The 26,438-nt window shown below is 50.6% G+C and overlaps 3 protein-coding genes across 4 annotated transcripts; 2 read left to right on the plus strand and 1 right to left on the minus strand.

Moving 5' to 3' along the window:
- Positions 1-364: 364 nt before the first annotated feature.
- On the minus strand, positions 365-5,141 carry Psme2 (proteasome activator subunit 2). The gene is made up of 11 exons (XM_036198888.1): positions 4,423-5,141; positions 4,075-4,107; positions 3,640-3,702; positions 3,356-3,442; positions 3,223-3,253; positions 3,031-3,128; positions 1,333-1,401; positions 1,150-1,217; positions 946-1,000; positions 575-661; positions 365-487 (listed from the first exon to the last, which is right to left on the minus strand). Exons 1-11 carry the CDS (start codon positions 4,468-4,470, stop codon positions 407-409), a joined length of 720 nt encoding a protein of 239 aa, XP_036054781.1. The 5' UTR covers positions 4,471-5,141; the 3' UTR covers positions 365-406.
- On the plus strand, positions 4,714-18,431 carry Rnf31 (ring finger protein 31). Its single transcript, XM_036198884.1, has 21 exons — positions 4,714-5,653; positions 5,751-5,897; positions 6,045-6,200; positions 6,403-6,462; positions 6,559-6,628; positions 7,625-7,802; positions 8,590-8,968; positions 9,116-9,403; positions 9,908-10,156; positions 10,251-10,436; positions 10,542-10,748; positions 13,001-13,174; positions 13,255-13,353; positions 13,445-13,534; positions 15,578-15,692; positions 15,803-15,921; positions 16,178-16,291; positions 16,440-16,497; positions 17,373-17,469; positions 18,035-18,203; positions 18,287-18,431. Exons 1-21 carry the CDS (start codon positions 5,465-5,467, stop codon positions 18,338-18,340), a joined length of 3,198 nt encoding a protein of 1,065 aa, XP_036054777.1. The 5' UTR covers positions 4,714-5,464; the 3' UTR covers positions 18,341-18,431.
- A 61-nt stretch (positions 18,432-18,492) lies between these two features.
- On the plus strand, positions 18,493-24,414 carry Irf9 (interferon regulatory factor 9). Of its 2 annotated transcripts, none has more exons than XM_036198886.1 (9): positions 18,493-19,022; positions 19,754-19,934; positions 20,248-20,431; positions 20,607-20,680; positions 21,045-21,174; positions 21,270-21,326; positions 22,387-22,728; positions 23,629-23,744; positions 23,873-24,414. In XM_036198886.1, the coding sequence occupies exons 2-9, from the start codon at positions 19,755-19,757 to the stop codon at positions 23,981-23,983; spliced, it is 1,194 nt and encodes a 397-aa protein (XP_036054779.1). In that variant the 5' UTR covers positions 18,493-19,022; position 19,754; the 3' UTR covers positions 23,984-24,414. The 2 variants fall into 2 exon arrangements, with proteins under 2 accessions (XP_036054779.1, XP_036054780.1); XM_036198887.1 differs by lacking the exon at positions 18,493-19,022 and adding an exon at positions 19,306-19,667.
- Positions 24,415-26,438: the final 2,024 nt, after the last annotated feature.

A 26,438-nucleotide genomic window follows, 5' to 3' on the forward strand; every position in this document is an offset into this window, starting at 1 on the left:
CATGCACAACCTCACTTTCCTGGCACCCTCCCATTTTTTAAAAAATTTTTTGTTTTAATTTTATGGGTAAGGATGGTTTGCTTGCTTGCATGTGCATCTATGTATTATGTGCATATCTGGTGCCTGCAGAGGTCAAAGGAGGGTGTCAGATCCCTTGGAGATGGAGTTACAGACAATTATTAGCCACTTTGTGGGTGTTGGGCAGCTAGCCTGGGTCCTCCGGAAGAACAGCTAAGTGCTCTTAAAGGCCGAGCGAGCCATCCCTCCAGCCAACCCTCTCCCCTCTCCATTACCATATTCAGATTCCTTGGTGTACTGACAGAGGGAGCTCTCTGATAATGCTCTGAATGAACAACAGAGGGAATCTATAAAGTATAAGTCATTTATTTTCCTTCTAGTCCTTAGCTCAGTACATAGATGGCTTCTCTTCACCCTTTGGGTTGACGATTTTCTCTAGGTTGCTGCTGATGATATGATAAAGCTCAGCCTGGAGGAAGGCCAGAAGAACCAAGTTAGGTTCTTGGCTTCCCACACCGTTCCATCCACTCCCCTCAGGAGCTCCCTCCACACTCACATAGAAGGCCCTCAGGTCCAGCACCATGGCCCTGAGTTCCCCATAGGCTGCCTCATCTCTCTCATGAACCAAGGCCCGGTAATCCATCTGGGGAGCAGGAAGCAAAACTGAGTCAGCACCAGGGGAGGCCAGGACAGTAATTCTGTTTTCTCACTCAGAGAAGAGAGATTAACTGGAAGATAAGCCCCGTGACAGCACCAACAAACAGAGAATTAAGTAAAGGAAAGGGTCAAGGATGTTGGAACCCTAATCACTTTTGCTTTTCAGGATAATATTTTCCACATGGGGCAAGCCAAAAACAAAACAAAGAGGATCTGTTCTCCCCACCCCTGGCCAGCCTCAGCCAAACGGCTGGTGGACTCTGCACTCACCACATGGGTCTCCTTGGAGGCCTTGGCTACAGCATCCCCACGTTCCGAGAAGTACCTGTAAGTAAGGGATGTGTGCGTTAAAGGAATGTGCAAGCACACAGACTCCGCCCCTCAGACTCCCACCATTCTGACAGAACTGCCTGGCTTTGAGACTCCCACAGGAACGTCCCTGTAGGGTCCCTGGGGTCTTGTAGCTGCTCTCACTTGGAAATGGTTGTCTGGAAGGCTTCTACTTTGGTCTTAACAGCATTCACTCTCTCCAGCACCTTCTCCTACAGGGACACGAGAAGCAAAGAGAATACTTCACCTCCATTCTTTATTAGTCCCTCTTCCTCCTACCTCCTCATCCAGTCTCTGCCCACTCTGTCTTCAGTCACCAACTCTTACCTGAATTGCCACCCCAAAATCATTTCCATCCTCAATCTTGGGGATCAGGTGCTGGATCCAGGTGATTACCTATGTTAAAAGGAGCACTCATCAAACAAACCTACTGGATTCTTTTTTTTTTTTTTTTTTTTTTTTTTTTGGTTTTTCGAGACAGGGTTTCTCTGTAGCTTTGGAGCCTGTCCTGGAACTCACTTTGTAGACCAGGCTAGCCTCGAACACACATAGATCCGCCTGGCTCTGCCTCCCAAGTGCTGGGATTACAGGCGTGCTCCACCACCGCCCGGTAACCTACTGGATTCTTATGCAACTTTTTAAAAAATTATTTTTTTCATTATTTTATTTTTTATCTGTATGAGTATTTTGGCTTTATGTATATCTATTTACCACGTGCATTCCTGTTTCCCACATAGGCCAAAAAAAGGGTGTCAGATCCCCTGGAACTGGAGTTACAGACTGCCATGTAGGTGCTGGGAATCAAACCTGGGTCCTCTGAAAGAGCAGCCAGTGCTCTTAACCTCTGAGCCATCTCTCCCTTACAAAGCAAGGTGGAAGATTCTTTTGTTTGTTGAGACAGGGTTTCTCTATGTAGTTCTGGATGTCTTGGAGCTCCATATATAGATTAGGCTGGCCTTGACCTCACAGGCTCCTTCTGCAGCTGCCCCGCCCCCCATTATGCTACTTCTTAATAAAAGCTATGTCTAACTGAGCACTTATTACATGCTAGGTGTTATACTGTAAGTTACTGATCTCATCTAATTACTGGCAATCTTGCAAAGCCTTTAGTCTTACTGTTCCATTTGACACAGGAAACAAGTGAATCACAATACGTCTAAGAGACCTATGTAAATGACAGAATCAGGATTTGAATCTAGATTCTTTCTAGGGCTCAAGCTTTTAAACCAACTCACTGTATCATATCACCTATACTGTGTACCTAATATGATAAGTTCTGAGATTACAGAGGTGGCTACAGCAGTCTTTTATTTTTAGAGCTACCACTGTGATACCAGACAGACTTCAAACAAATGAGAACATCAAAGACTATCTAAACCCTGAGGAGAGGAGAGTGGGTGAATGAGTGCACACAAATACACAAGGACCTGTATTCCAACTCTTAGCACACACATAAAAGCAGGGCACATTGGAGTACACTGTGACCCAGTGTCGGGGGAGCAGCATGTGATGGTGACACAGGCAGATCCCAGAGGCTCCCTGGTGAGCCAGTATAGTTAAAACAGCAAGCTCCAGATTCAGTGAGGACATCCTTCAAAAAACAAAAAAATCCAAGTGTTCACCTCTGGTCTTCAAATATGTTTGCAATGGAAAACACACCTACACATGCTTGTGTGTGCACACATACAACTAAAAAATATATATAAATCCAAGACACACAACAAAGTTTCCGCCGGGCATGGTGGCGCACGCCTTTAATCCCAGCACTCAGGAGGCAGAGGCCAGCCTGGTCTCCAAAGTGAGTTCCAGGAAAGGCATAAAGCCACACAGAGAAACCCTGTCTCAAAAAATACCAAAAAAAAAAAAAAAAAGAAAAAAAGAAAAAAAAGAAAAAAACAACAACAACAAAAACCCAAAACAAAACAAAAGTTTCCTTATTCAAAACTAAGTCTCTAGGTGGAAGATCTGAATTGACCATAGCTTTGCCTTGCTTTTCTTCCCACCTCCTCCAGTTCCCAGGGTTACCAGAATGCATTTCTCTTTGAGAGTCCAGACTTCTGGCTTCACCAGAGCTAGCAGGGCCAGAAGCTTCTCATTCCCAGGGAGGAAGCCGCACTTAGGGACTATGAAAGAGATGGAGACCGATGAAAAAGATGGCTTTTGGTTACCCCCATCAGTGTACCCATTTTCCCTCCCAGACCCCCAGTTCCCCATTACCTTCTTTCTTCTCCTGCTTGTCTGTTTCCATCTAAGGCAAAAGGGGAAAAGCAGCTTTAGGAGACTCATGGAGGCCACAGTGGTGTCATCTCCACTGGCTTATAGCCCACGCTCTGCACGCTGAATGCCTTACCTCATCATCCTTGGGTGGGGGATCTGGGATGGGGATGTCCAGAGGAGCCCGGAGGGAGGAGAGGTCAGCCACATTGAGGGAATCCTCCTGCAGAATTTATTCTCAGGCACTGCTCAGTCTCCTCCCTCATCAGCCACAGCCTTCCCTCCATTCCCTTCCCTGGGTCTCTCTCCTCTCAAGCTTTGTACCGGCCTAAGTTCCCAGCCTGCCAGTACTAGCTGTCTAAGGAGAGGTGGTGGGAGAGATGCCAGGAGATGGGGTAGAGGAGCCTTACTACTACTTACCTGCAGGAGCTGACTCAGGGATATGATTTTCCGTGGCAAGAATGTAGAGAGGAAGTCATCAGCCTGTGAGTTAACATTACACAAACAATCACACAAGATGTCCGTTGAGATGTTTGAGAAGCAGGCCCTTAGAAACTACCGAGTCCCAGACTCACAAATGAGGAAACGTGGAATGAAAGGGGCTTGCCCATCCTGATGGATGGCAAAAGGGCTGTGGGTACTCCGGGCACCACCTTTCCCTCTCCGTCAAAAGCAGTGAGGGTTCAGAGGGTGATCAGATTACGAGTAGAAACCAATCATTAGAGAGCACCTTGGGTGAGCATGAAGGTTAGGAGAGACCAAAACTGGGGTGAGTTGGGGGGTTACTCATGGGTTGTGGCCCTTAGAGTATGGCGCTGGGAGTCTGGGTCAAATCGCTTGGATCCACAGACTTACCTCCTGGAAAAGATTTTGTCTGAAGACATCCACCTGCAGACACCAGTAAGCAGACGTGGGTTAGGGGGTTCAGTTGCAAAGAATAAGAGCCCACCCACCCCCAGCAACCGGGTGCCCCCTAACTGTGGTTCAAGCCTGTCCCGCAATGCCAGTTTCCCCTGGAAGACCCTGCTCAGTGCACAGACTGGCTAGATAGAGGGCAGGGCAGTGGTCATTCCTGAGCAGAAGTGAAAGCCCCGAAGAAAGAGATCGGGCGACTTCTCGCGCGGGGCCTTGGTGCCCAGGAGCACCCAGTTTTTATCTTCGTTGGGGCTCCTCACCCCTTCCTGGCCTCCGGCTCCCATTTACCTGTTTACGGGCTTCTCCACTCAGGCGAACCCCACAAGGCTTGGCCATGCTTCCCCAGTTGCTAGCTCTCGACTCTCGGGGCTCGCGGCCCCAGCTTTCGCTTTCACTCTCCAGGCCCGGACCCACCCCCCTCAGCCACGCCCCCTTCCCTCTGTTCGCCCTCCTCCCGGCAGGCCGCTAACAGTAAATAGTCCTTCAGCCATTCCCAACCAGTTGCCACTAGGAAGGGCTTCATCACCAGCCTAGGGGATGTCCAAGGGAGGGGCTAGGGGAGCGTGGGACAGCGGACACCAACAGCCGCGGCCTCTCCAGAAGGGCGGAGCTTATGCCAAGGGCCGTCCAGGGGAAGTGCTGGGCTGGGAGAGAGTGGGACAATAAGAAAGGGGGTGCCCAGGGGTGGGGCGCCCTGAGGTTGGCCTTCGAGGAGGGGACCGAGTAGGATCCGAGAGAGCAGGGATGATCGGAAGAGGGGAAGCCTGGCAGGATGGAAGGGAGCAGGGGAGAGAGGGACTGCCTTGCCTTCAGGACAGACTGCAGGAAGGCGGGACTCGCCTGAGCCGGGCTAAGGGCGGCCAGAGTTGGGTCCCCGGTAAGGTGGGGCTTCCCCGGCGGGGACTGGAACTGAGCAACATAGTGGAGATAAAGAGAGGAAAGCTTTGGGCAAAACAAGCTAACCCCACGCGGGGGAGGGGAGATCCCTCCGGAAGGGGCGGAGACAGATAGCCTCCGGGAAGGCGGAGAGCTCGACCAGGAGGAAAAAGGTTCCGTCGCACTGTGGGAGGAGCCGGGGCCGCGGCTTCCTCATTGGCGGCAACCTGGCCTCCCTTCCTGATCACACCCCTTCCGTCCCTCTGGACCCGCCCCTTCCTCTAACGCGGGCCGCAGTCCCGCCCTCTTTGGCAGTACTTCCTGTTCCCTGGCAGCTGCCCGGGCTGAGCGGGGCGGTGGCTTGAGTGACCTCGGCTGCTGTGGCGCCGCGCGCACCTGCGCCCCGCGCCCGTCCCTGGTGGACAGCGAAGCTGAGCCCGTCTCCGGTCTCGGGATGCCGGGAGAGGAGGAGCGAGCCTTTCTGGCGGCCCGAGAGGAGCTGGCGAGCGCCTTGAGGCGGGATTCCGCGCAGGTATTTCCCCTGGAGCAGCTCACGCCGCTTCTGGCCACCTCTCTGCCGCCAGCCGCCCGCTACCTGCAACTGGACGCCGGACGCCTGGTCCGCTGCAACGCTCGTGGGGAGGTGAGGCCAAGGCCGCCCGGGCACGCCACGGAAGGGGACCTAGGCTCAAAGGCCGGATGGGCTGGACTCGTAACTCTGCTCTTCTGACTGCTCCTAGCCCCAAAACTACCTCAACACTCTGTCCACGGCCCTGAACATCCTGGAAAAATATGGTCGCAACCTCCTCAGCCCACAGCGACCTCGGTACTGGCGTTCAGTGAAGTTTAATAACCCTGTCTTTCGCAGCACGGTGGATGCTGTGCAGGTGAAACCCTTGGGCCCTATTGGAGAAGGGGACTAGACCTATGCTGGGGGTTGACCAGAAGGGACTTGAGGGTGTGCTGAGTCGGGGAACCAGCCCTATTGCCCAGGAGGCCTGCTGGGTGGTGACCGGGTCCTGAATGTGTGGCAGGGGGGCCGGGATGTGCTGCGGTTGTATGGCTATACTGAGGAGCGCCCAGATGGATTGAGTTTCCCTGAAGGGCAGGAGGAGCCGGATGAATACCAGGTTGCCATAGTCACACTAGAAGTGCTACTGCTTCGCACGGAGCTCAGCTTGCTGTTGCAGGTGAGATGGCCTTCTGAGCCTAAGGCCTTTTAAGTACTAGCCTGGGAGCCCAACCCAATTCAAGGCACTTTGAAAGCCCCCGTGCTGGTAAATTCTGTTGCTGCAGCAGTCTGGAAGCTTCTGCTACACTTTCTCCCTCTGAATGTTAGGGGATCAGGGTGAACTTTGCTCGAGGTGGGAATGCCTTTAATCTTGTTTGCAGAACACTCACCCAAGAGAGAAGGCACTGGACCAGCTGCTAAAAGACAACCTTGAAGATGATGTAAGGAAAGCAGAAAGGGTGCTGTTAAATAAAGGGAACTGTATTTGTGGGATTCTGTGCCCCAAACACTTGTCCATTCTCTGCTTTCTTCCTCAGATGCTGCAGCTTTCAGAGTTTCACCCCCTTTTGAGAGAGATTGTTCCTGGTCCCCTCCCCTCTGCCTCAGGTATGGTTGGTCCTGTATGAGAGTATTAGATTAGATTGATGCAAATTTAGGTCTTCTATCTTCTTATATTTGTATTTTATTTCAAAAAACAAATGCCCCCCCCCCCCCATGGGTGCAGATGTTGTAAAGAACAGTTTTTGTGACTTGCCTTAGCCCAGAACAGATTTCAGTGTAGCCTGGTGTTTTCTCCTTTAATTTTGAATTTTAGATTTGGGGGCAGGAGGGCAGTGTGGTGTGATGTGTGTATATGTGCATGTATGTGCAGGTGCCCATGGAAGCCAGAGGTAGCTCGTCCCCCCAGAGCTGGAGTTGCAGACCGTGCTGAGCTGCCCCACATGAGTGCTGGGAGTCAGATTTGGCTCCTTTGCAAGAGTAGTACATGATCTTAACTGCTAAGCCATTTCTTTAATTCCGTCACCTGGTCTTTTTAAGAAAGTTGCTCTGAGGGCTGGAGAGATGGCTCTATAGTTAAGAGTGCCTGCTGCTCTTACAGAGGACCCGGATTCAATTCCCAGCACCCGCATGGCGATTCACAACCATTCCTAACTCCAGTTCCTAACACAGCTCTGATCCTAGTACTTGGGAAGCAGAGGCCGGCCCATCTCTGAGTTTGAGGCCAGTCATGAGTTGAAAGCCAGCCAGAGCTACATTTTGCGGTGGGACTGGGGGTCAATACAGATAATATTTGTCTTTCTATGTCTGACTTGTTTTGCTCCATTTTCATGGTTTTTCCCTCTAAGTAACAAGATTTTGTTCTTTGTGACCAATATTCTGATGTGTGTGTGTTACTATAAGCTACTTATTAAGTGTAACCTGTTTTCTTCTTTCATTTGTTGATAGGTACATAGTATGACTTCCTGTCTTGGCTACAGTGTGTGTGTGTGTGTGTGTGTGTGTGTGTGTGTGTGTGTGTGTGTGTAAATTATTTATTTATTTATTGGCGTGTGAATATAGATTTTTTTTTTAAAGTTTTATCCTTTTGATTTTATTTTTTAGCCTCCACTGCTGGTCCCTGCTTTCTCTGTGGTTCTGCCCCAGGCACACTGCACTGCCCAGCCTGTAATCAAACCTCATGCCCAGCTTGTGACCTTTTATTCCATGGACATCCGTCCCGTGCTCATCACCTTCGCCAAACCCTGCCTGGGGCCCACCAAACCATCAACCTAAGCTCTAGGTGAGAGGCTTTCTTTTCTCTGTGAAAGTGAAATTAAGAAAATTGAAGATTACTTGAGTGTCTACTATTTGCCAGGTTCTCTATTCAAGGCTGTTCCATAGAGAACAGCCAGTGTAGCCCTCAAGGGAATTATAGACATAAACACTAAGCAAATGACAGTCATGATAGAGAGATTGCTGTGATACACAGGTAGGTAGTAGATGGATGCAGTCTTGTCTGAAGGATCACCTCAGTCAGTATTCTAAACACCTAGCATGATAAGATTAGGGAACTATGTTAAGAGATGCCACCTGGGGCTGGAGAGATGGCCCAAAGGTTAAGAGCGCTGGCTGCCCTTCCAGAGGTCCTGAGTTCAATTCCCAGCAACTTATAGTAGCTCACAACTATCCTCAGTAATGAGATCTGGTGCCCTCTTCTGGTCTGCAGGCAGACATACAGGCAGAACACTGCATGCATAATAAATAAGTAAATAAATAATTTTTTTTTTTTTTTTTTTTTAAATAGGGGTTGGGGATTTAGCTCTGGTAGAGCACTTGCCTAGTAAGCACAAGGCCTAGGATCCGTCCTTAGCTCCAAAAAAAAATTTAAAAATTAAAAAACAAGGAACAGCTACCTGGAAGAAGTTAGGTATAATCTATCATTTAAATATTGAATCATCTTTAGGTACGAGAGTATTCTAGAGGCCAGAGCTACATGTCATAACCGAGGCAGTGTGAGATTCACAGGGGTGAGGGGACTTGGGTACTAACCTCTACCTCAATTGGCCATGTCTGCTTTTCTCTTACAGTTTACCTGCCTCATCCCAGCCACCGCCCCACTCAGCGTCCCTCGCTCTGAGAGACAGCTCTCTTTCTTCCCCTGAAACTGCAAATGCTTGTCTGCCCTGGCACTGTGCTACCTGCGTCACACTAAATGAGCCTTGGTCAGTGCTCTGTGCAGCCTGTAGTCAGCCCAGAGGCTGTAAGGTGCTGCGACCAGAGGGTTCCCCAGGAACTGGCGGCCCCGAACCTGAGCCTGCACGGGATCAGTGGGCCTGCCAGAGCTGTACCTTTGAGAATGAGGCAGCAGCTGTGCTGTGTGCCATATGTGAGCGACCTCGGCTGGCCCAGCCCCCCAGCTTGGGGGTGGACTCCCATGACGCTGGTGTTCGCCACCAGTCCCTTAAGGTAACCAGTTTGGCCTTCCCAGCTCTTTATTTTCATCTGTTGACCTCAGGCCATTCTCTCGATCATACCACTTGGCTTTGGTTTCCCCATGAACCTTAGTCACTGGTCACACAGTCAGTAGGATAATTCTCTCTACCTTTCCATCAGGGGGATGTCTTGCTCTCATCTGCCCAGTCTGAAGTGTGGTACTGTGACCACTGTACCTTTTGCAACTCAGGCCCTGTCTGGGTATGTGCTATTTGCAACCGAACCCGCAACCCCATCTCAGTACAGCATGCCGTTCGACCCTATGCCAGCTCTTTGGAAAAGGAACTCCCAAAGCCTGGGTCCCCACAACACCTCAGTGCTTCCCTGCCTGGTTCCTGCGGAGACCCAGAGAAACACCGACAAGATAAGATGCGGAAGGAAAGTCTCCAGCTAGTGAGCATGATCCAGGTAAGGGTGAGGATTGGGCCTGGGATGAGATGGGACTGAGCTCTGGGAGAAAGAGGATGTCAGTTTGCTAATTAGTATTCTTTTGTTGTGGTGGTTTTGTTTTGTTTTGTTTTGTTTTGTTTTGTTGGAGCTGAGGATCAAACCCAGGGCCTTGCGCTCTTGCTCTACCACTGAGCTAAATCCCCAACCCTTGTTTTATTTTTTAAGATAAGGTTTCTCTGTGTAACAGCCCTGGCTGTCCTGTAGACCAGGCTAGCCTTGAACTCACAGAGATCTGCTTGCCTCTGCCTCCCGGGTGCTGGGATTAAAGGTGTGCACCACCATGCCCGGCTAGCATTCTTAAAAGACTTGTTACTGTTAGCTGTAGCTGCCTTACTTTGAATACTTAGCAAAGGGCAGTTACCATTCTGTGCACGGGTCACATAATCACTGTTAACCAGGCTTGGGTGGGTAGCTTCCTTCCTGGTGTTCCTCTGCTGGTGTCTGGGTGTGACTGTTCTTTAGGAAGGGGAAGCTGCAGGTGCCAGTCCAGAAGAGATCTTCTCAGCCTTACAGTACTCGGGCACGGAGGTGCCCCTGCAGTGGCTGCGTTCAGAGCTGTCCTATGTCCTGGAGATGGTGGCTGAGCTAGCTGGCCAGCAGGATCCAGGGCTGGGTGCCTTTTCCTGTCAGGAAGCCCGGAAAGCCTGGCTTGATCGTCATGGCAACCTTGATGAAGCTGTGGAGGAGTGTGTGCGGGCCAGGAGGAGGAAGGTACCATTGTGCTGGAGGCGGGATGGGCTCGAGAGCAGCGGAGCACGCTTGCTTGCTTTTCCCCTCAGCAGCATCTCACTGCTTTCAATTGCAGGTGCAGGAGCTCCAGTCCCTGGGCTTTGGGCCTAAAGATGGGTCACTGCAGGCCTTGTTCCAGCATGGGGGTGATGTGGCACGGGCCCTGACTGAGTTACAGCGTCAGCGTCTAGAACCCTTCCATCAGCGCCTGTGGGACAGAGGCCCTGAACCCACTCCCTGCTGGGATGGGCTAGATAGACAGGTGCTGGGAGTGGGCGAGGTACCCAGTCTCCCACTTAAAGGAACAGAGATTGAGGGAGCAGACCCCTGGAGTCTGACAGCCACTGTCCCCCGAATCACGTTGTAGGGCCTGGTCAGACGGCTCTTGGCAGTCCACGCACTCCCCAGTTGGGGTCGGGCGGAGCTGGCACTGTCACTGCTGCAGGAGACACCCAGGAACTATGAATTGTTGGACGTGGTAGAGGCTGTGAGGCACAGCCAGGACCGGGCCTTTCTTCGCCGATTGCTTGCCCAGGAATGTGCCGTGTGCGGGTGGGCCCTTCCCCGCAACCGGGTAAGTCCCTTCAGGCTCTGCCTGGACTTAGTGTGGCTCTGCTCCTGGTGGGCCGCACCCTCACCCTGGTGGCCTTGGCTTTGCTTTTATCCTTACACTACTGAGGCCTTCCGACAAGGGCACAACGGGAACACCCCTTTTAAAAAATACTGGGCCAGGCAGCAGTGGCACACGCCTTTAATCCCAGCACTCAGGAGGCAGAGCCGGGCGGATCTCTGTGAGTTCTAGGCCAGCCTGAGCTACAGAGCAAGTGCCAGGACAGGCAGCTGTTACATAGAGAAACCCTGCCTGGGGGAAAGGGGGCATGGATGTTGGAACTTTCAAACATTGTATTAGTTTTCTTTTGCTACAACAAATGCCCGAGATAACCAACTTATAAAGAGAAATTGTTTACTTTGGCACAGTTTTTGAGGTTTCAGTTTTTCATCTGTTGCTTCCATTGTTTTGGGCCTTTGCTGGCACATCAGGTAGGAAATGTGACTGCACAACCACTAAGCTTGTGGCTAGGAAGCCGTAAAGAGACTAGGGCATTGTCACCCTGTTCCAGGTGTTCCTAGTGACCAGAAGACCCGGCCCTATCTCCGGCACTCCACTTTGCCAGGTGTATGGTGCACACCTTTACCTAGCTCTCAGGAGGCAGAGGCAAGCAGATCTCTGTGAATTTGAGTACAGTCTTTTCTACATAGCTCCAGGCTAGACAGAACTACATGAGACTCTGCTTAAAAATTAAACTTCCCAGCTCCTCTCCCCTTAAAAACCCTCTCCTCTCAATGCCAGGTCTTTATTCATCTATATATGCAGAGGGCTGTTTTGAAGCAGATCTCAAGTGTCATGTTCTTATCTATAAGTATTTCAGTATGTATCTCTAAAAGGTAAATGTTATTTGAAAATATAACCACAACAGTCACACTAGCAGAAAGCAGCAATAATTTTTTTTAAGATTTTTTTTAAGATTTTTTTTTTAAAATTGGGTGTTTGTGTATATGTCACATGTTTGTGGGTGCCCATGAGGTCAAAAGATTTCAGATCCCTTGGAACTGCAATCACAGGTACAGGTGTGAGCCACCCATTCTGTGAAAGAACAGCCAACACCTGCTGGGCAAGCCAGTTCTCCAGCCCAGTGTGATTCTTCTTCATCTGGAGGGTGGTCTCATGTATGCAATCACTATGTGGTTAGAGGTGGTCTCAGATGAGCCGATCCTGCATATTCCCAGTGCTAGGATTACAAGCAAGATGGTTCCATCACATCCAGTTTTATGAAGCACTAGGGGTTAAATTCAGGCCTCCACTTGTGCTTTATTGTGTATCAAGTACACAGGCAATATTAATTGTGGTATGGTTCTCGCTTGTAGAAGAGTGTTGTTTTCTTTTCTTTTTTTTTTTTTTTTTTTTTTAAGATTTATTTATTTATTATGTATACAGAAGAGGGCTCCAGATCTCATTACAGATGGTTGTGAGGCACTATGTGGTTGCTGGGAATTGAACTCAGGACCTCTGGAAGAGCAGTCAGTGCTCTTAACCTCTGAGCCATCTCTCCAGTCCCGAGTGTTGTTTTCTATATAGCCCATGCTGGCCTCAGACTTAATATGAACTCAAGGACAACCTTGACCTTCCGCTCCTCCTCCTCACCTCCTGAACACTGAGATGACAGGTGTGTACCTTTAAGCCTGGTTTATGAAGCACTAGGTATTGAACCTAGAGCTTTGCAGATGCTAGGATATCACTCTGCCAACTGAGATGCATCCCCAGTTCATCTCTGTCAGCTTTGCAGTTTTATCTCAAATACAGATTCATATAACCACCAGTGTAATCAGATAGAGTATAACCGTATGTGGTGGAGTATGCTTGTAATCCCAGCACTCCAGAGGGTTGGAAGTCAGAAGCTAGCGTAGGTTACATAACAAGAGCCTGTATCCAGAAACAAAGATGGAAAATCTTTCATACCGTAAAGGAAGCACCTCTGTGGATCTGTAGTGGTAGTCACCTAACCAACATTTTAATCTCCTAAAATCCCCCAGTTTATTATCCATCTCTCCACTCTGATCTTCGGCTTTTAATGAAATGCAAATGCCTTCACTGTGGATGTCACTGTGACTTGCTGCCCTCCTTCCAGCTGTCTTCAGACCTGGGTCACCTGCCTCAGACCTGTAGGCGCTTGAGCTTGCTGTGGTTGCCCATTTAATTAGAGCTCAGTGTTTCGGTGTATGCCAGGGTGTCAGCACAGCCCCCTTCCCTCTTCTCTTCCACTGTAGATGCAGGCCCTGATCTCCTGTGAGTGCACCATATGTCCTGACTGCTTCCGTCAGCACTTCACCATCGCCCTGAAGGAAAAGCACATCACAGACATGGTGTGCCCTGCCTGCGGCCGCCCTGACCTCACCGATGACACACAGTTGCTCAGCTACTTCTCCACCCTCGACATCCAGGTACTACAACTGCTATGGTTTAGGTGGACTAGGCTTTGACCAGTTTCTACCCATCGACCACCTCTGCGTCTTGTCCCCAGCTCAGAGAGAGCCTAGACCCAGATGCATATGCCCTGTTTCATAAGAAGCTGACGGAGGGTGTGCTCATGCGAGACCCCAAGTTCTTGTGGTGTGCCCAGGTAAGTGGCCTGGCCAAAGGAGCTGACTGTTGAGGGTCAGGGAATGGCTCCGGGTCAAGTCTTGAATAGCTTTATGCTCTTGCACTCACAGTGTTCCTTTGGCTTCATATATGAGCGTGAACAACTGGAGGCGACGTGTCCCCAGTGTCACCAGACCTTCTGTGTGCGCTGCAAGCGCCAGGTGAGTCACACCCCTCCCTTCAGAAGTGCTGACGAGGCTGCTGCCAGGTTCTGCGTTAGACTCGAGGAGTGTACTGGAAACAAAACGGTTGTGTTCTCAGCTCAAAGGGCTCACTGGGGACCGAGGGCGATAATGCAGTCAGTAAAGTGCCTGGTGTAAGCATGAGGTCCTGAGTGCAGTCCCCAGAACCCGCAGAGATGGCTCAGCCACGAAGAGTCCTGGCTGCCCTTCCACAGGACCTGGGTTCAGTCCCCAGCACCCACATGGCAGCCCATACCTGTCTGTAACTCCAGTTCCCGATCTCACAGCCTCTTCTGGTCTACACATGTGGTGAACAGACATTCATGCAGTCAAAACACCCATGTACATTAAATAAAATAAATAAAAGGTTTTGGCTGGGCAGTGGTGGCACACACCTTTAAACCCAGCACTACAGAGGCAGAAGCAGGTGGATCTCTGAGTTTGAGGCCAGCCTGGTCTACAGAACTAGTTCCAGGACAGCCAACAAAAATTGAAAGCTGGGTTAGAGCCAGTGAGTGAGTTAAGGTATCCTCACCAGACCTGACATCCTGAGATCTAGGTCCAGGCCCCGCGTGGTGGAAGGGGAGAACTGACTTCTAGTTGTTGTCTGCCCCCCACAAACACTGAATTTTTAAAAGAAGAATGTCATGCCAAGTCTGATGGTAGACACTTGTAATTCCTGCACTGACGGGGGCGGGGCTGTTGACAGGTGGACCCTGGGGTCTGCTGGTGAGTTACCATATCCTGTTTGAGTTTCAGGCCAGTGAGATAACCTGACTCAAAAAGAAGTGGTACAAGGCATTATACTCTGGCCTCCACATACACACACATGCACAGAGAACAAAGGCTTCCTAGGGAAGGGGCCAGGCTCAGAGAAAAAGAGAAGAAGTAGAGGTTGGAGAGATGGCTCAGAGGTTAAGAGCACTTCCTGCTCTTCAGAGGTCCTGAGTTCAATTCCCAGCAACCACATGGTGGCTCACAACCATCTGTAATGAGATCTGGCGCCCTCTTCTGGCCTGCAGTCATACACACTGTATACATAATAAATAAATCTTTTTTAAAAGGAAAAAAAAAGGTAGAGAAAAAGAGAAGTAAAGGAAGGGAAGAGAGTGGATGTAACTACACACAGGCCAGAGTTCTGTCAAGAAACGAGGAGAGCCTAAGCTGCGAAGAGCAACCTAGACTGCCGGAAGATGGAGAAGCCAGGCAGGCGCTTCCTTTCCCTTGAGTTTTGGTTTTCTGAGAGAAGACTTTGCCCACAGTGGTCTAAAACTTGCTGCCATCCTGCCTAACCCTCACGAGTGCCAGGATTGCAGTGTGCTCCATCACACCCAGCCGCACCTCCTCAGAGGCACAGACCTACAGGTTATGAAGCCAGCCATGCAGAAAGCACTTGGGGCAAAAAACAATCCATAGAACGGCCAAAATCAGGAAAAAGAAAAAAATGATGTGTGGCTGGAACCCTAAGCCAGAGTGAAAACGGCAAGGCGGCCCTTGAGGCCGAGTGGTCCAGATGTTTGGCTTTCGTTTTGAGACTGAGCCTGAGGTGACTCTGTCATCTGTCTTGTAGGAGGCTGGCTTGATCCAGAAAGCCTTGTATCTGCTATAGAAAATAACAAGACAACTAACTCCCTGTGTCCCACCTCCACGCCTCAGGGTGGGCATGCCACCAGCACTATAGAGGCTCCCCGACATCCACGTGGAAAGGGGAAAATGGGGAAGAAACAGCGTAGTAAGACCCAAGCAAGTATTTGAAGCTGGAAGGATTTAACAATTACCTGCAGTAAGTGATAGAGTGGGACCAGAGGTGAGGTTCAGGTGGGAGCAGCCAAGGTTTATGAACGAATGTATAGTGCTTGGGGAAATTAAAAACAGTGGCCCCTCAATTTTAGGATCTGAGTGAGTGGTAGACAGCAGTAATGTAACGGAGTTGGGACCCACAGGCGTGAGTAGCCAGCCCAGCAGGACAGACTAGGCCATGGGGTAGAGCATCCGTGCACGGCCCACTTTTCCTCCTGGCAGTGGGAAGAGCAGCACAGAGGACGAAGCTGTGAGGATTTCCAGAACTGGAAACGCACCAATGACCCAGAATACCAGGCTCAAGGCCTGGCAATGTATCTTCAGGAAAATGGCATTGGTAAGGCTACCCCACTGAGCCTGTCTGCTCGATAGTCCTGTGGGCAGAAGCTTCCTTCTTGAGGGCCTGGATTGCAGTACTGCACTCACCCTGAGCTACTGCCCCTACAGACTGCCCGAAGTGCAAGTTCTCGTACGCACTGGCCCGAGGAGGCTGCATGCATTTCCACTGCACTCAGTGTCGGCACCAGTTCTGCAGTGGCTGCTACAACGCCTTCTACGCCAAGAACGTGAGTTCAGAGAGCGGGGAGGAGAGAAGGGTGGGCAGCTGTGTGGGGTGCTGGGGCAGGGCCTAGGAAAAAAGGAATGGTCAGCAGGACAGACAGCACCTCTCCCCCCTCTCCCCCCTCTCCCCCCTTTGCATGCTCCAGACCCTTAATGTCACAATCTCCTCTCACTCCCATGCTCTACGCCCTTGCACAGGGGTTCTTGGGAGTCCAGGACCCCAACAGTTTCCAACTTCCTTCTCCTATTTGGGTTTTACAGAAATGTCCAGACCCTAATTGCAGGGTGAAAAAGTCCCTGCATGGCCATCACCCTCGAGACTGCCTCTTCTACCTACGGGATTGGACTGCTGTCAGGCTCCAGAAACTGTTGCAGGTCAGAGGCAGATAGCCAGACTGGGTGTGAAGATTACTAGAAGGAGACAGGGTACAGGGTGGGCAAGAATGGAAAACACTGACCACTAGGAAATGAGACAGTGGCTGGGTAAGGGAAGTAATGCCCATAAGTCTCTATTTCTCCCTAGGACAATAATGTCATGTTTAATACGGAGCCTCCAGCTGGGACCCGGGCAGTCCCTGGAGGTAAGTGTCAGGCAAACCTCTGAAGGGGAGATGGTATACTGGGCTCCCATTGTGATGGGTAAAAAAGGGAGTCTTGGATCTGGGGTTGTGTGTCCTTTGGCAAGTTAATTAACAAGCTGTCCGTGTCTTGTTTCTTCCTGTGAAGTGAGGATAATATCCACCTAATGGTTATGCTGTGTTATGAGGTATCATTAAAGCACGTGGCCCTTAAGTCTCTTCTTGTGTTCTCTAATGGTTAGGATTGGTTAATTAACATCAAGTAACTAATGATGCCTGCTAGTTGTTTTAGGTTTTAGGCTACTATTTTAGGTTCTGTGTGGGGAACAAAAGATGTTGAGTAAGGATCTAACCTACACTATTCAGCTTAGGCAAAGACCTCCAGCGAGCTGGTCTATGAGGGTACACACCTTTAATCCCAGCAGTTGGGAGGCAGAAGGAGGTGGAGCTCTGTAATTCTAGGCCAGCTTGGTCTACAGAACGAGTTCCAGGGCAGCCAGGGCTGCAACAGTGAACCCTGTCTCAAAAAGTAAACAAACAAGACCTTTAGAGAATAAATTGGCTGTGTAGGTCAATAACAACCAGGAGAGCGATTTTAAGAGCATGTGAGAGACCAGCCAAAGCTATGCAGTGAGACCCTGTCACCGTCCCCAACCCCCCATAAAAGAGCTTGTGATTATGGGTCGTAGGCCACTGTGCTAGAAGTGAGGCAGCCAGGCCCCGACCCGTTCCGGAGCCACTCTGCCTCTGGACCCTCCTTCTCCAAAGTGTGATACAACCTCTGCTGACGTGCAGGTTTCCTGGGCTCAGAGACCCTCCCAACATGTACCCCTTCCTTCCTCCCTCCCTCCCTCCCTCCCTCCCTCCCTCCCTCTCAGGTGGCTGCCGAGTGATGGAACAAAAAGAGGTCCCCGATGGGTTCAGGGATGAAGCCTGTGGCAAGGAAACCCCAGCTGGCCATGCCGGCCTCTGCCAGTGAGTGCCTGCCTGAGCATGGAGTATGGCGTGGGGATGAGGGCTAGGCTGCCCAGGCGGGAAGACCAGGTCTCTGTTGGTCCTTCAGGAGGGAGGGACTGAGGGAGGGCCCCCTGGCAAGGGTGTGGATGTGTAACAGCAGGCAGCTTAGAGATACTGGTTGGCACTCCCTGCCAGTAGAGCGGGCAGAGGAGCTATAGTCTTGTTCATGTAAGAATCCCAGTGTGTCCAGGACAGCCAAGGTTGTGTCACAGAGACACCCAGTCTCCAAAACTAAACAAATCCCACTATGATCTGCTGAGACTACAGTATGTGTGTGGGTAAAGGTGCTTAGTACCAAGCATAGGGACTGGAGTTCTGCCCCCGAAACCCACATCGTAAAAGGAGAAAACCAACTCACAAGTGGTCCTCTGTGTTCACTGAGACATGAGTGTGGGTGCTTCCAACATAACACACAATTAAAAAAGGAGAAATGGCAATATCCAGCAAGTGTCAGGCCCACACAGTTAATAGTATCACACTCTTAATAACAGAAGAGTAAACATTCTGCTTCCTCGTCTTCCAGGGCACACTACAAAGAATATCTTGTGAGCCTCATCAATGCCCATTCGTTGGACCCAGCTACCCTGTACGAGGTGGAGGAGCTGGAGACAGCCACTACACGCTACCTACATGAGCATCCTGAACCAATGGAGGGAGAGGATCTTCCTGCCTATCAGGCTCGACTGTTACAGGTGAGGCTGTCAACACCCAGCTTCACCTCTGCCCTTGCCTTCCAGAATCACCCGTCACAGTCTGTTTCCCCTCTCCTTTGCAGAAGCTGACAGAAGAGGTTCCCTTGGGACAGAGTATTGCCCGCAGAAGGAAGTAGCTGAGGGCAAGGGGTCCTGATGAGGCTTCGCAACCCTGCCCTCAGCAGCAGCTCCTTCCGGCACCAATAAAGAGGCATCTTATGGCCTAGGCTTCTTGGTGGTCCTTCTTCCTGGCCTCACCATCTAGGGGTCTTTGGGAAAGGGAGGGGTAGGTGAACAGAATCTTGTTGGAAGGGCCTTCAGCAGCCTACTCTGCCCTCCTGGACTCCTGGCTAGAGGAAATGAAGTGCTGTGGATGCATGGACAAGAGAGACCCTCCCCATCTGATCATCTGGTGTCGGCTCCTCTGCTTCCTTTTTCCACTTCACTTAACTCAGCTGCTGTGTGAGATCACCTGAAATACAGCAAGCAGACACTTGGGAAGCACAAGAGTCTCCAGGTCAGATCCGGAGACTAGCCTTCCTGAGAGGCAGCAGTGTCCAGGGCTCAAGGGAGTCCAATCTGGGAGGAAGGAGTCCGTCCGGCCAGAACCCCCAGGCCCAGAGCCTGCTCTGTTGCTGACACATTCTCAGATCTGCTTCCCTCTAGTGGCAAGCGCTTGCCCTGCAGCCCAGACCACGTGATTTCTGGGAAACGCACCTCCCAGGAGGAGAACTGAAACTTAGGGTGGGAACCGTAGAAAGGGGAGGAGAGATCAGTACGGCCTAGAACCAGCCGGTTGTGGACGTCCTCGGCACTCAGGTAAGAGCAGCTCAAGCGGGGATCAGTCGAAAGGGCAGTGACATGAGGATGGTGAAGGTTCCCGGGGCCCTGTGCTGCAGGGAGAAAACAGATTTGACCCGAGAGACTGATACTGGGCCCGTGGACAGGACAGGAGGAAGGCTCTTTGCTCAGCCTCAAGTGACCTTTGTTTTCTTGCCTCTGGCTCTGCCCACTTGTGCTTCAACTCCACCCTTTCCCCCAGCTATCTGCCTCACCTACCCGTGGAGCACAGGGAGAAGGGATGGGGTGAAGGGGTAAGTAGATTGGGGAGATGCCTTCAAGGCAAATGTTGCCACTTTGGATGCATGGGATCTATACAGCCTGTCACCAGGAGCAGGTCATTAAGGGAACCCTCCAAGTACACATTTCTAAAACACCTCAGCACTAAGACCAAGGTTTCCTTTCAGGTGTAATAACTTCGAATATTGAAAAACAGATTCTACCTCAGAATGTTTCAAGAGAGAAAAGAAAGGGGAAGGGCTATTGCAGGAAGCTGGCTCCAGTGATCAAAGTTTAGCAAGTATTTCCAAATTGTTGCTTCTCCCTGGGCATGGCGGCACACATCTTTGAACCCACACTTCAAAGGCAGGTGGATCGCTGTTTAAGTCCAGCCTGATCTACATGGTTAGTCCCAGGCCAGCCAGGATGACATAGTGAGATCCTGTCTCCAGTTGGGAAAATAGTTCTATGTATCCTGCTTCTCTTCCTAGGATGGCCTCAGGCAGACCTCGCAGCACCCGAAAGCTCCGGAACTGGATAATAGAGCAGTTGGAAAGTGAGCAGTTCCCAGGGGTGCGCTGGGATGATGCGGACAAGACCATGTTCCGGATTCCCTGGAAACACGCGGGCAAGCAAGACTTCCGAGAGGACCAGGACGCTGCCCTGTTCAAGGTGAGAGGGCCCAAAGCCCCCATCCCCCCGTGCAAAGGATGGTGTCTGCACTGGTGTGTTCGCACCCAAAGGCTTTTGTCTGGGTTTTGGGTGGAGGGAGTTCTGGAAAATAGAACCAGCTGTAACATTTGCAGAACCAGAGTCAAAAATGAGCCAGGATTTCATGCTGGCAAGATTGGGATACAAACCAGTGCAGGCTCTCCGTGCTCAAGGCCTGTGCAGTCGCAAAGGCCACATACCTGTGTCCTCCACCAGTGGAGGGACAGATGGAGTGTGTAATACTCGGTCTCCTCTTCACTTAATCTCTTGCTAGGCTTGGGCACTGTATAAGGAAAAGACTAAGGAAGGGGAACTAGGAAATGCGGCTGTCTGGAAGACTCGCCTGCGCTGTGCCCTCAACAAGAGTTCTGAATTCGAAGAGGTTCCTGAGAGAGGCCGTATGGATGTTGCCGAACCCTACAAAGTGTATCGGATACTGCCACCAGGAGCCCTCCCTGGTGAGTGGTCCCTGCCCAGCTGCTCTTGGAAGGAAGGCTGGAGAGAAGAGCCAGCTGTGGGCTGGCAGGCCTTGCTGGGCTCCCTGGTCCTGCCCAGCTTTGTGTTGCTTTGGGGGCCCCCACCATCTTTCTTTGTAAAAGGCTCTAACTTCCTCTACCTGCAACATTTCTGCAGCCCAACGAAGAGTCCAAAAATCACCATCAAAGCGATGCATCAGTTCTGTCTCACCAGAGAGGGAAGACAGTAAGGTAATAAGACACCATCAAGAACCTGACACTTGGGGCTGGAGTGATGCCCAGCAGTTAAGAGCCCTGGCCACTCTTCCAAAGGACCCGGGTTCAATTCCCAGCACCCACATGGCAGTCCACAACTGTCTGTAACTCCAGTTCCGGTGTATCTGGCACCTTCACACAGACATATATGCAGGCAAAACCCCTGTGTACATAAAAACTAAATCTTAAAAAACAACAACAACAAAAGAACTTGATGCTCAGTTATTCTTGTCTTCAAGACTCCTTTGATAAAGTGAGTGCTGGGAAGGGAACAGGAGGCCGGAGAGCGGGATAGTAATCAAAGGAAGAGGTGTGCCAGTGATAGATACTGTATCTGTAGGAGAAAGGGAGGACCGACTGGATTGTAAACCACTCAGACAGTGGCTTTAGTGGAAGCAGCATCGGCGGCAGCAGCAGCAGCAGCATCGGCGGCAGCAGCAGCAGCAGCAGCAGCCCCGAGCCAGAGGAAGGTACTGTCTCTCCTGCCTCTGTGTCTCTGCTGCACCTTCTGTCTCAGGCTCTTGGGCCCCACTCTGAGTGATCTGAGCCTTTGCCTCTCTTCCAGGGGCCTGCATTCAAGAGGACCCCGTGTTCCTGGAGCATCAGCTTCCTCTGAACTCAGGTGCTTGGCCTTTCTGACCCCTCCCTGGCCTTCCTGTCAGGTCTGCTTCCTCTGACCTTACCTACATTGTCTACTCAGCTGGTGCTCACAACAAATGGGTCTGCTTTATCCTAGAGACAACACTTGTATGAACTGAATATTCCATGTAGCAGATCATACTGCATAGAGCTTTTTTCTCCCTCAGGGAAAAACACAAAACACCTTAACTACTCTGTTCCTTGGAGAGCTACACTGAGACATTTGTTTTTCTTTTTCTTTTTGGTATTTGACAGGGTTTCTCTGTTTATCTCTGTCTGGCCTGGAACTCACTCTGTAGACCATGCCAGCCTCAAATTCACAGAGATCCACCTGCCTCTGCCTCCTGAGTGCTGGGGTTAAAGGTGTGCGCCTCCACCACCGCCCAGTGAGACATTTATTTCTTTATTGTCCAGAAAAGTCCAGTCTCTGTCTGAGACCTTTGCTTAAACTGCATAGCCGTGAGTGTCAAGCTCTGATAGGAGTGACCCTCAGTGGCGGGAAAGCTTTGCCAGAAAACCCTGTTTGCAGGAAGGCGTACACATGGAAAAGGAGGCACCTTTTCTTTTCGTTTCTTTCTTTCTTCCTTCCTTTCTCTTCTTTAGAGACAGTCTCACATTGCCCAGACTGACCTCAGACTCACTGTGCAGGTAAAGATGACCTGAGTCCCTGATCCTCCTGAGTGATGGGCTTACAGATGTGTGCTACCATGTCAGGTCTAAGGGTTTATGCAGTGCTGGGGATAGAACCCAGGGCTTTGTGCATAGTAGGCAATCATTCTTTCAAAGAGCCACATTATCAGCCCAAAGGTACCTTCTCTAACTCAGAAGGAGCTGCCTGAGTCTTGCAGCTTTGTCTTTCCCACTGCTTGCTTGGATTCCTGCTTTGGACCTCAGTTTTCCCATTAACAAAACAGGGACACTGGACCACACAGAACCTCATTGTTCTAAAGCCTTGTGCTGGTCAGGTGCACCATGGAGAGAAGGCCTCCATCAGCCTTCAGGCTCCTCCTGCACCTAGTAAAGCTAGGCTTTTCTGTCCCCAGACTATTCGCTGCTGCTCACCTTCATCTACAGTGGGCATGTGGTGGGTGAGGTCCGAGTGCCCAACCTAGACTGTCGCCTTGTGGCTGAGCCCTTAGATTTGGAGAGCGAGATGCTGCAGGTGACATTTCCCAAACCTGATCCACCGGAGCCTATCCAGCACCTGCTGAGTCAGCTCGAGAGAGGGGTCCTCGTGGCCAGCAATTCCAGAGGCCTTTTTGTTCAGCGCCTCTGCCCCATCCCCATCTCCTGGAATGCACCTAAGGCCCCCCCTGGGCCTGGGCCTCACCTGCTGCCCAGCAATAAGTGTGTGGAACTCTTCAGCACCAGCTACTTCTATAGAGGTAAGGGTGGCCCAGCTGGGCCTGGCCTGGGTTCTCCCACTACCCCGTCCACCTGCAGATTGTCACACAGCCTGTGCATGGCGCTCCTGCACTTGTGTGGTGCACATTACCTGTAGCCATATGTTTAGCTTTGGCAGCATTTCCCTAGCCAAGGTGGTGGTAGATGAGCTTCATCTGGAGTTCAGCACAAGCGTGTTACTCTTGGGGAAGCATTGTAACATCGAAACGTGGTTGTGTGAATGTGTACAAATGAGTTACACAGATTTAAGCCTTGTCACCATCTCTGCACACATTGGAACACACAACTCTGTTTGTGGAAGAGCCAAGACGTCTTCCACGCACTTGCCTTACCCCACCATCTCTACCACACTGTAGGCATCTCCTAGACTGTCCCTTCCTTCTGTCCACTCTGACTCTGAGCACAGGAGCAGAGTGAGGAGCATAGAGGATAGGTGTAGATGTCCCTGGGCTCATGGTACCCTGGTATTGGGAGAGGATAAGCAAACAACAAAGGTTGGTAGCCAGGGCCAAGGCGCCCTTCCTACAGCATAAGGGAGGAGAGAGAGAGCTTTGTTCCTGGCATCTCTATCCCATGGCTTCTGCCCTGGCTTGGTGTCCGTGTTAGCCCATTTCCAGCTTTATCTGCCTCCGGTGTCCCACAGCTTCACTCTACTTATAGTCCTCTGTCTATATTGTTGGTTTTATTGTTGTTATGTTGTGTTGTGTCACTACTCCGGGTGTCCTGGAACTCACTAAATAGACAGGACCACTTCAAACACGTGGTAACTCTCCTGCCCAGCCTGAGTGCTGAGGTTACAGGCATACACCACCATGCCTGGCCTTGCTGCATGCTTTCCTTCCTTCTTTCTTTCTTCCAATCCTTGACCCTTTTTCTTTCAGACTTGGCCCAGTACTGCCAGGGCCAAGGCCCCCCACCCAAGTTCCAGGCCACACTGCATTTCTGGGAGGAGAAGTCTGGCTCTGACCACACCCAGGAGAATCTTATCACAGTGCGGGTGAGTTCCACTCCAGGAAGAGTCCCATGTTGATTGGTCTCGAAAGAACTCTTCCTGTGGGGAGGGGTTCTGGGTAGTGATGTCCCTGCACTGCTCATGAGGCCTGATCCTCCTTCCTTCCCATACAGATGGAGCAGGCCTTTGCCCGACATTTACTGGAAACAATTCCAGAGGAGCAGAAAGCTGCTTTGTTCCTGGTACAGAACCCAGAGCTCCCATCTGCTGCTGTATCACTCTGATCCCCGAGTCTCCATTGAAATAGACTTGTTCTCCACCCCGCTGGTCGGCCTGCTTTTGTGATGCTCTATCACTGTGATGATCCATCATGGCTGGTAGTGCAAGGATCATGTTTATCCAGTAAATAATTAGATTGAGAGCCAGGCTTATTGGTGAATATTTGTAATCTCAGCAGTTGAGAAACAGACTGAATGATTATGAGTTCAAGGACAGACCCTGAAGAGACTTCTATTTACTTTTTTTTCATCTCTAAGAAACAGTTCTAAATGGTGTGATCTCAGAAGGAATTTTGCTCTCTTTCCAGTCCCTAACTCTAAATCCAAGCACTTTATATTTCCTTACTAGATCCTCATTAGAATTTAAACTACAATTTAACTGGTGGGGTAGTGCATACCTGTAACCGTGGCACATGGGAGGCAGAGGCAGGAAGACTGAATTCAAGGCCAGCCTTGGTGACATATTGTGACCCTGTCTCCAAAAAATAAATAAAAGCTTTATAAAAGAGAGATCAGTGTGCGATATATTGGAGAAGGTAGCAGGAGTTCGGGGGAATTGTAAAGATGTAGTACCTGGGTTCTCTTCCTGACGACACCTTCAGGTTCCTTTGCTTTCCTTTGCCGGTAGGACCAGCTGGAATGCTATCTGGGCCTAGTCTCAAACACAAGGTGATTCTCCTGCCCCAGTCTCCTAAGTGCTGGGGTGACAGACACAGCACCATGCTGGCCACACCGCCATGCTTGCGTTCTCTCTTTCCTCCAGTCCTTGACCCTGCTATTTTGTTTTTCAGACTTGGCCTAGTATTTCCAGAGCCAGCGGCCTCCATCCAAGTGTCAGGCAACCAAACTGGGGAAGAACTGGGAGTCAGTCTCTAGGAGAGGCTTACAGACAAGCAGCACTATAGCCACTGTCTAGTTTGAATAAGAATGGCCTCCGTGTGCTCATACACTGAACACTTAATTTTTTCCTGGAGACAGGGTTTCTCCATGAGGCTCTGGCTGTCCTGGAACTAACTTTGTAGACCAGGCTGGCCTTGAACTCCTGGAGCTCTGCCTGCCTCTGCCTCCTGAGTGCTGGGATTAAAGGCGTGAGCTACCACTGTCCAGCACATACACTGAATACTTGGTGTGCTCAGTCAGTGGAACTGTTTGGGAAGGATTAGGAGGTGTGGCCTTGCTGGATGAGTTGTGTCACCTGGCAGTGGGCTTTGAGGTTTCAAAAGACTCATGCTAGTACAAGGGCTCCTCTAACCCAAGCTGAACTTACTGTATGGCCCAGGATGGCCTCGGACTCTGCAGTCTTCCTGCCTCAGCCTCCCCTCAGTGCTGGGATTATAGGTATGAGTCACTATACTCCACCTCTCCATCTCTTTTGGTTCTGACCATGCATAGTTGTAAATATAGGGCAGTTGAACATCCACCTGACAAATATGTAGCTAGAAGTCAGACATAGACTGGAAACATACAACCCTGCTCCCAAGTGTGCTGCACTGAAGGGCCAGAAAGGGTCAGTTCAACTGCCACAGAACTGGGTCTTAATATCAGAGCCTGCCCTGGAGCCAAGGTGGGAACAGATAGTCTAAGGCAAAGAAATGGCTTTATGAAGGCAGAGAATCAGGGCAAAAGGTATTTTTTACTTCGATACCATAGTAACCGTGTGCTTAATGTATATAAAACATTCTTTGAGGGGCTGACAATATGGCTCATAGGTAAAGGCACCTGCTACCAGAACAGGATTCAATCCCTAGGCCTCACATGGTAGAAGGATGAAACTGAGTCCAGCAAGTTGTCCTCTTGATGATCACACACACACACACACAAATAAATATGAAAAAAAGTTACATTTCTGTTTTTTTTAGAAAAATGCCCTTAGCCAGGCATGGCACTCAAGAGGCAGAGGCAGGTGGATCTCTGAGTTCAGGGATAGCCTGGTCTACAGAGTTCCAGGATAGCCAGGGCTACACAGAGAAACCCTGTCTCAACAACAACAACAACACAAAAAGAAACAAAACAAAACAACAAACAAAACCCCATGTACTTTCTGTTAATTCTGAGGTTTGTGCGCTGGCTCTCACGATGGCCCGGGCTTGTGTTAAACTCACTGTCAAGTGAAGGCTGTCCTTGAACTCCTGCCTTTCCTCCAAGAACTGAGAGTACAGGCATGCACACACCTTCATTTTGTGTTTGCTGCTGGCCTGGGAGCCACTGTGTAGACCTTCATGGCCTCAGACTCACAGGCTTTCCTGACTCTGCCTCCTGAGTGCCTGCATCAAAGTCCTGAGAGTCGAGCCAGGGCCTTGCAGATGCCTGGCAAGCTCGCCACTACTGGCCTACACTCCAGCCCTGTTTACTTTTTTTTTTTTTCCTGAGTCAGGGTTTCGCTATGGCTTCCTAACTAGCCTGCAGACTGGGCTAGTTAGTCTCAAACTCAGAGCTCCTCCTGTTACTGAGATGAAAGGTG

Source organism: Onychomys torridus, chromosome 9 (assembly GCF_903995425.1).
Source record: "Onychomys torridus chromosome 9, mOncTor1.1, whole genome shotgun sequence".
Lineage (NCBI taxonomy): Eukaryota > Metazoa > Chordata > Mammalia > Rodentia > Cricetidae > Onychomys > Onychomys torridus.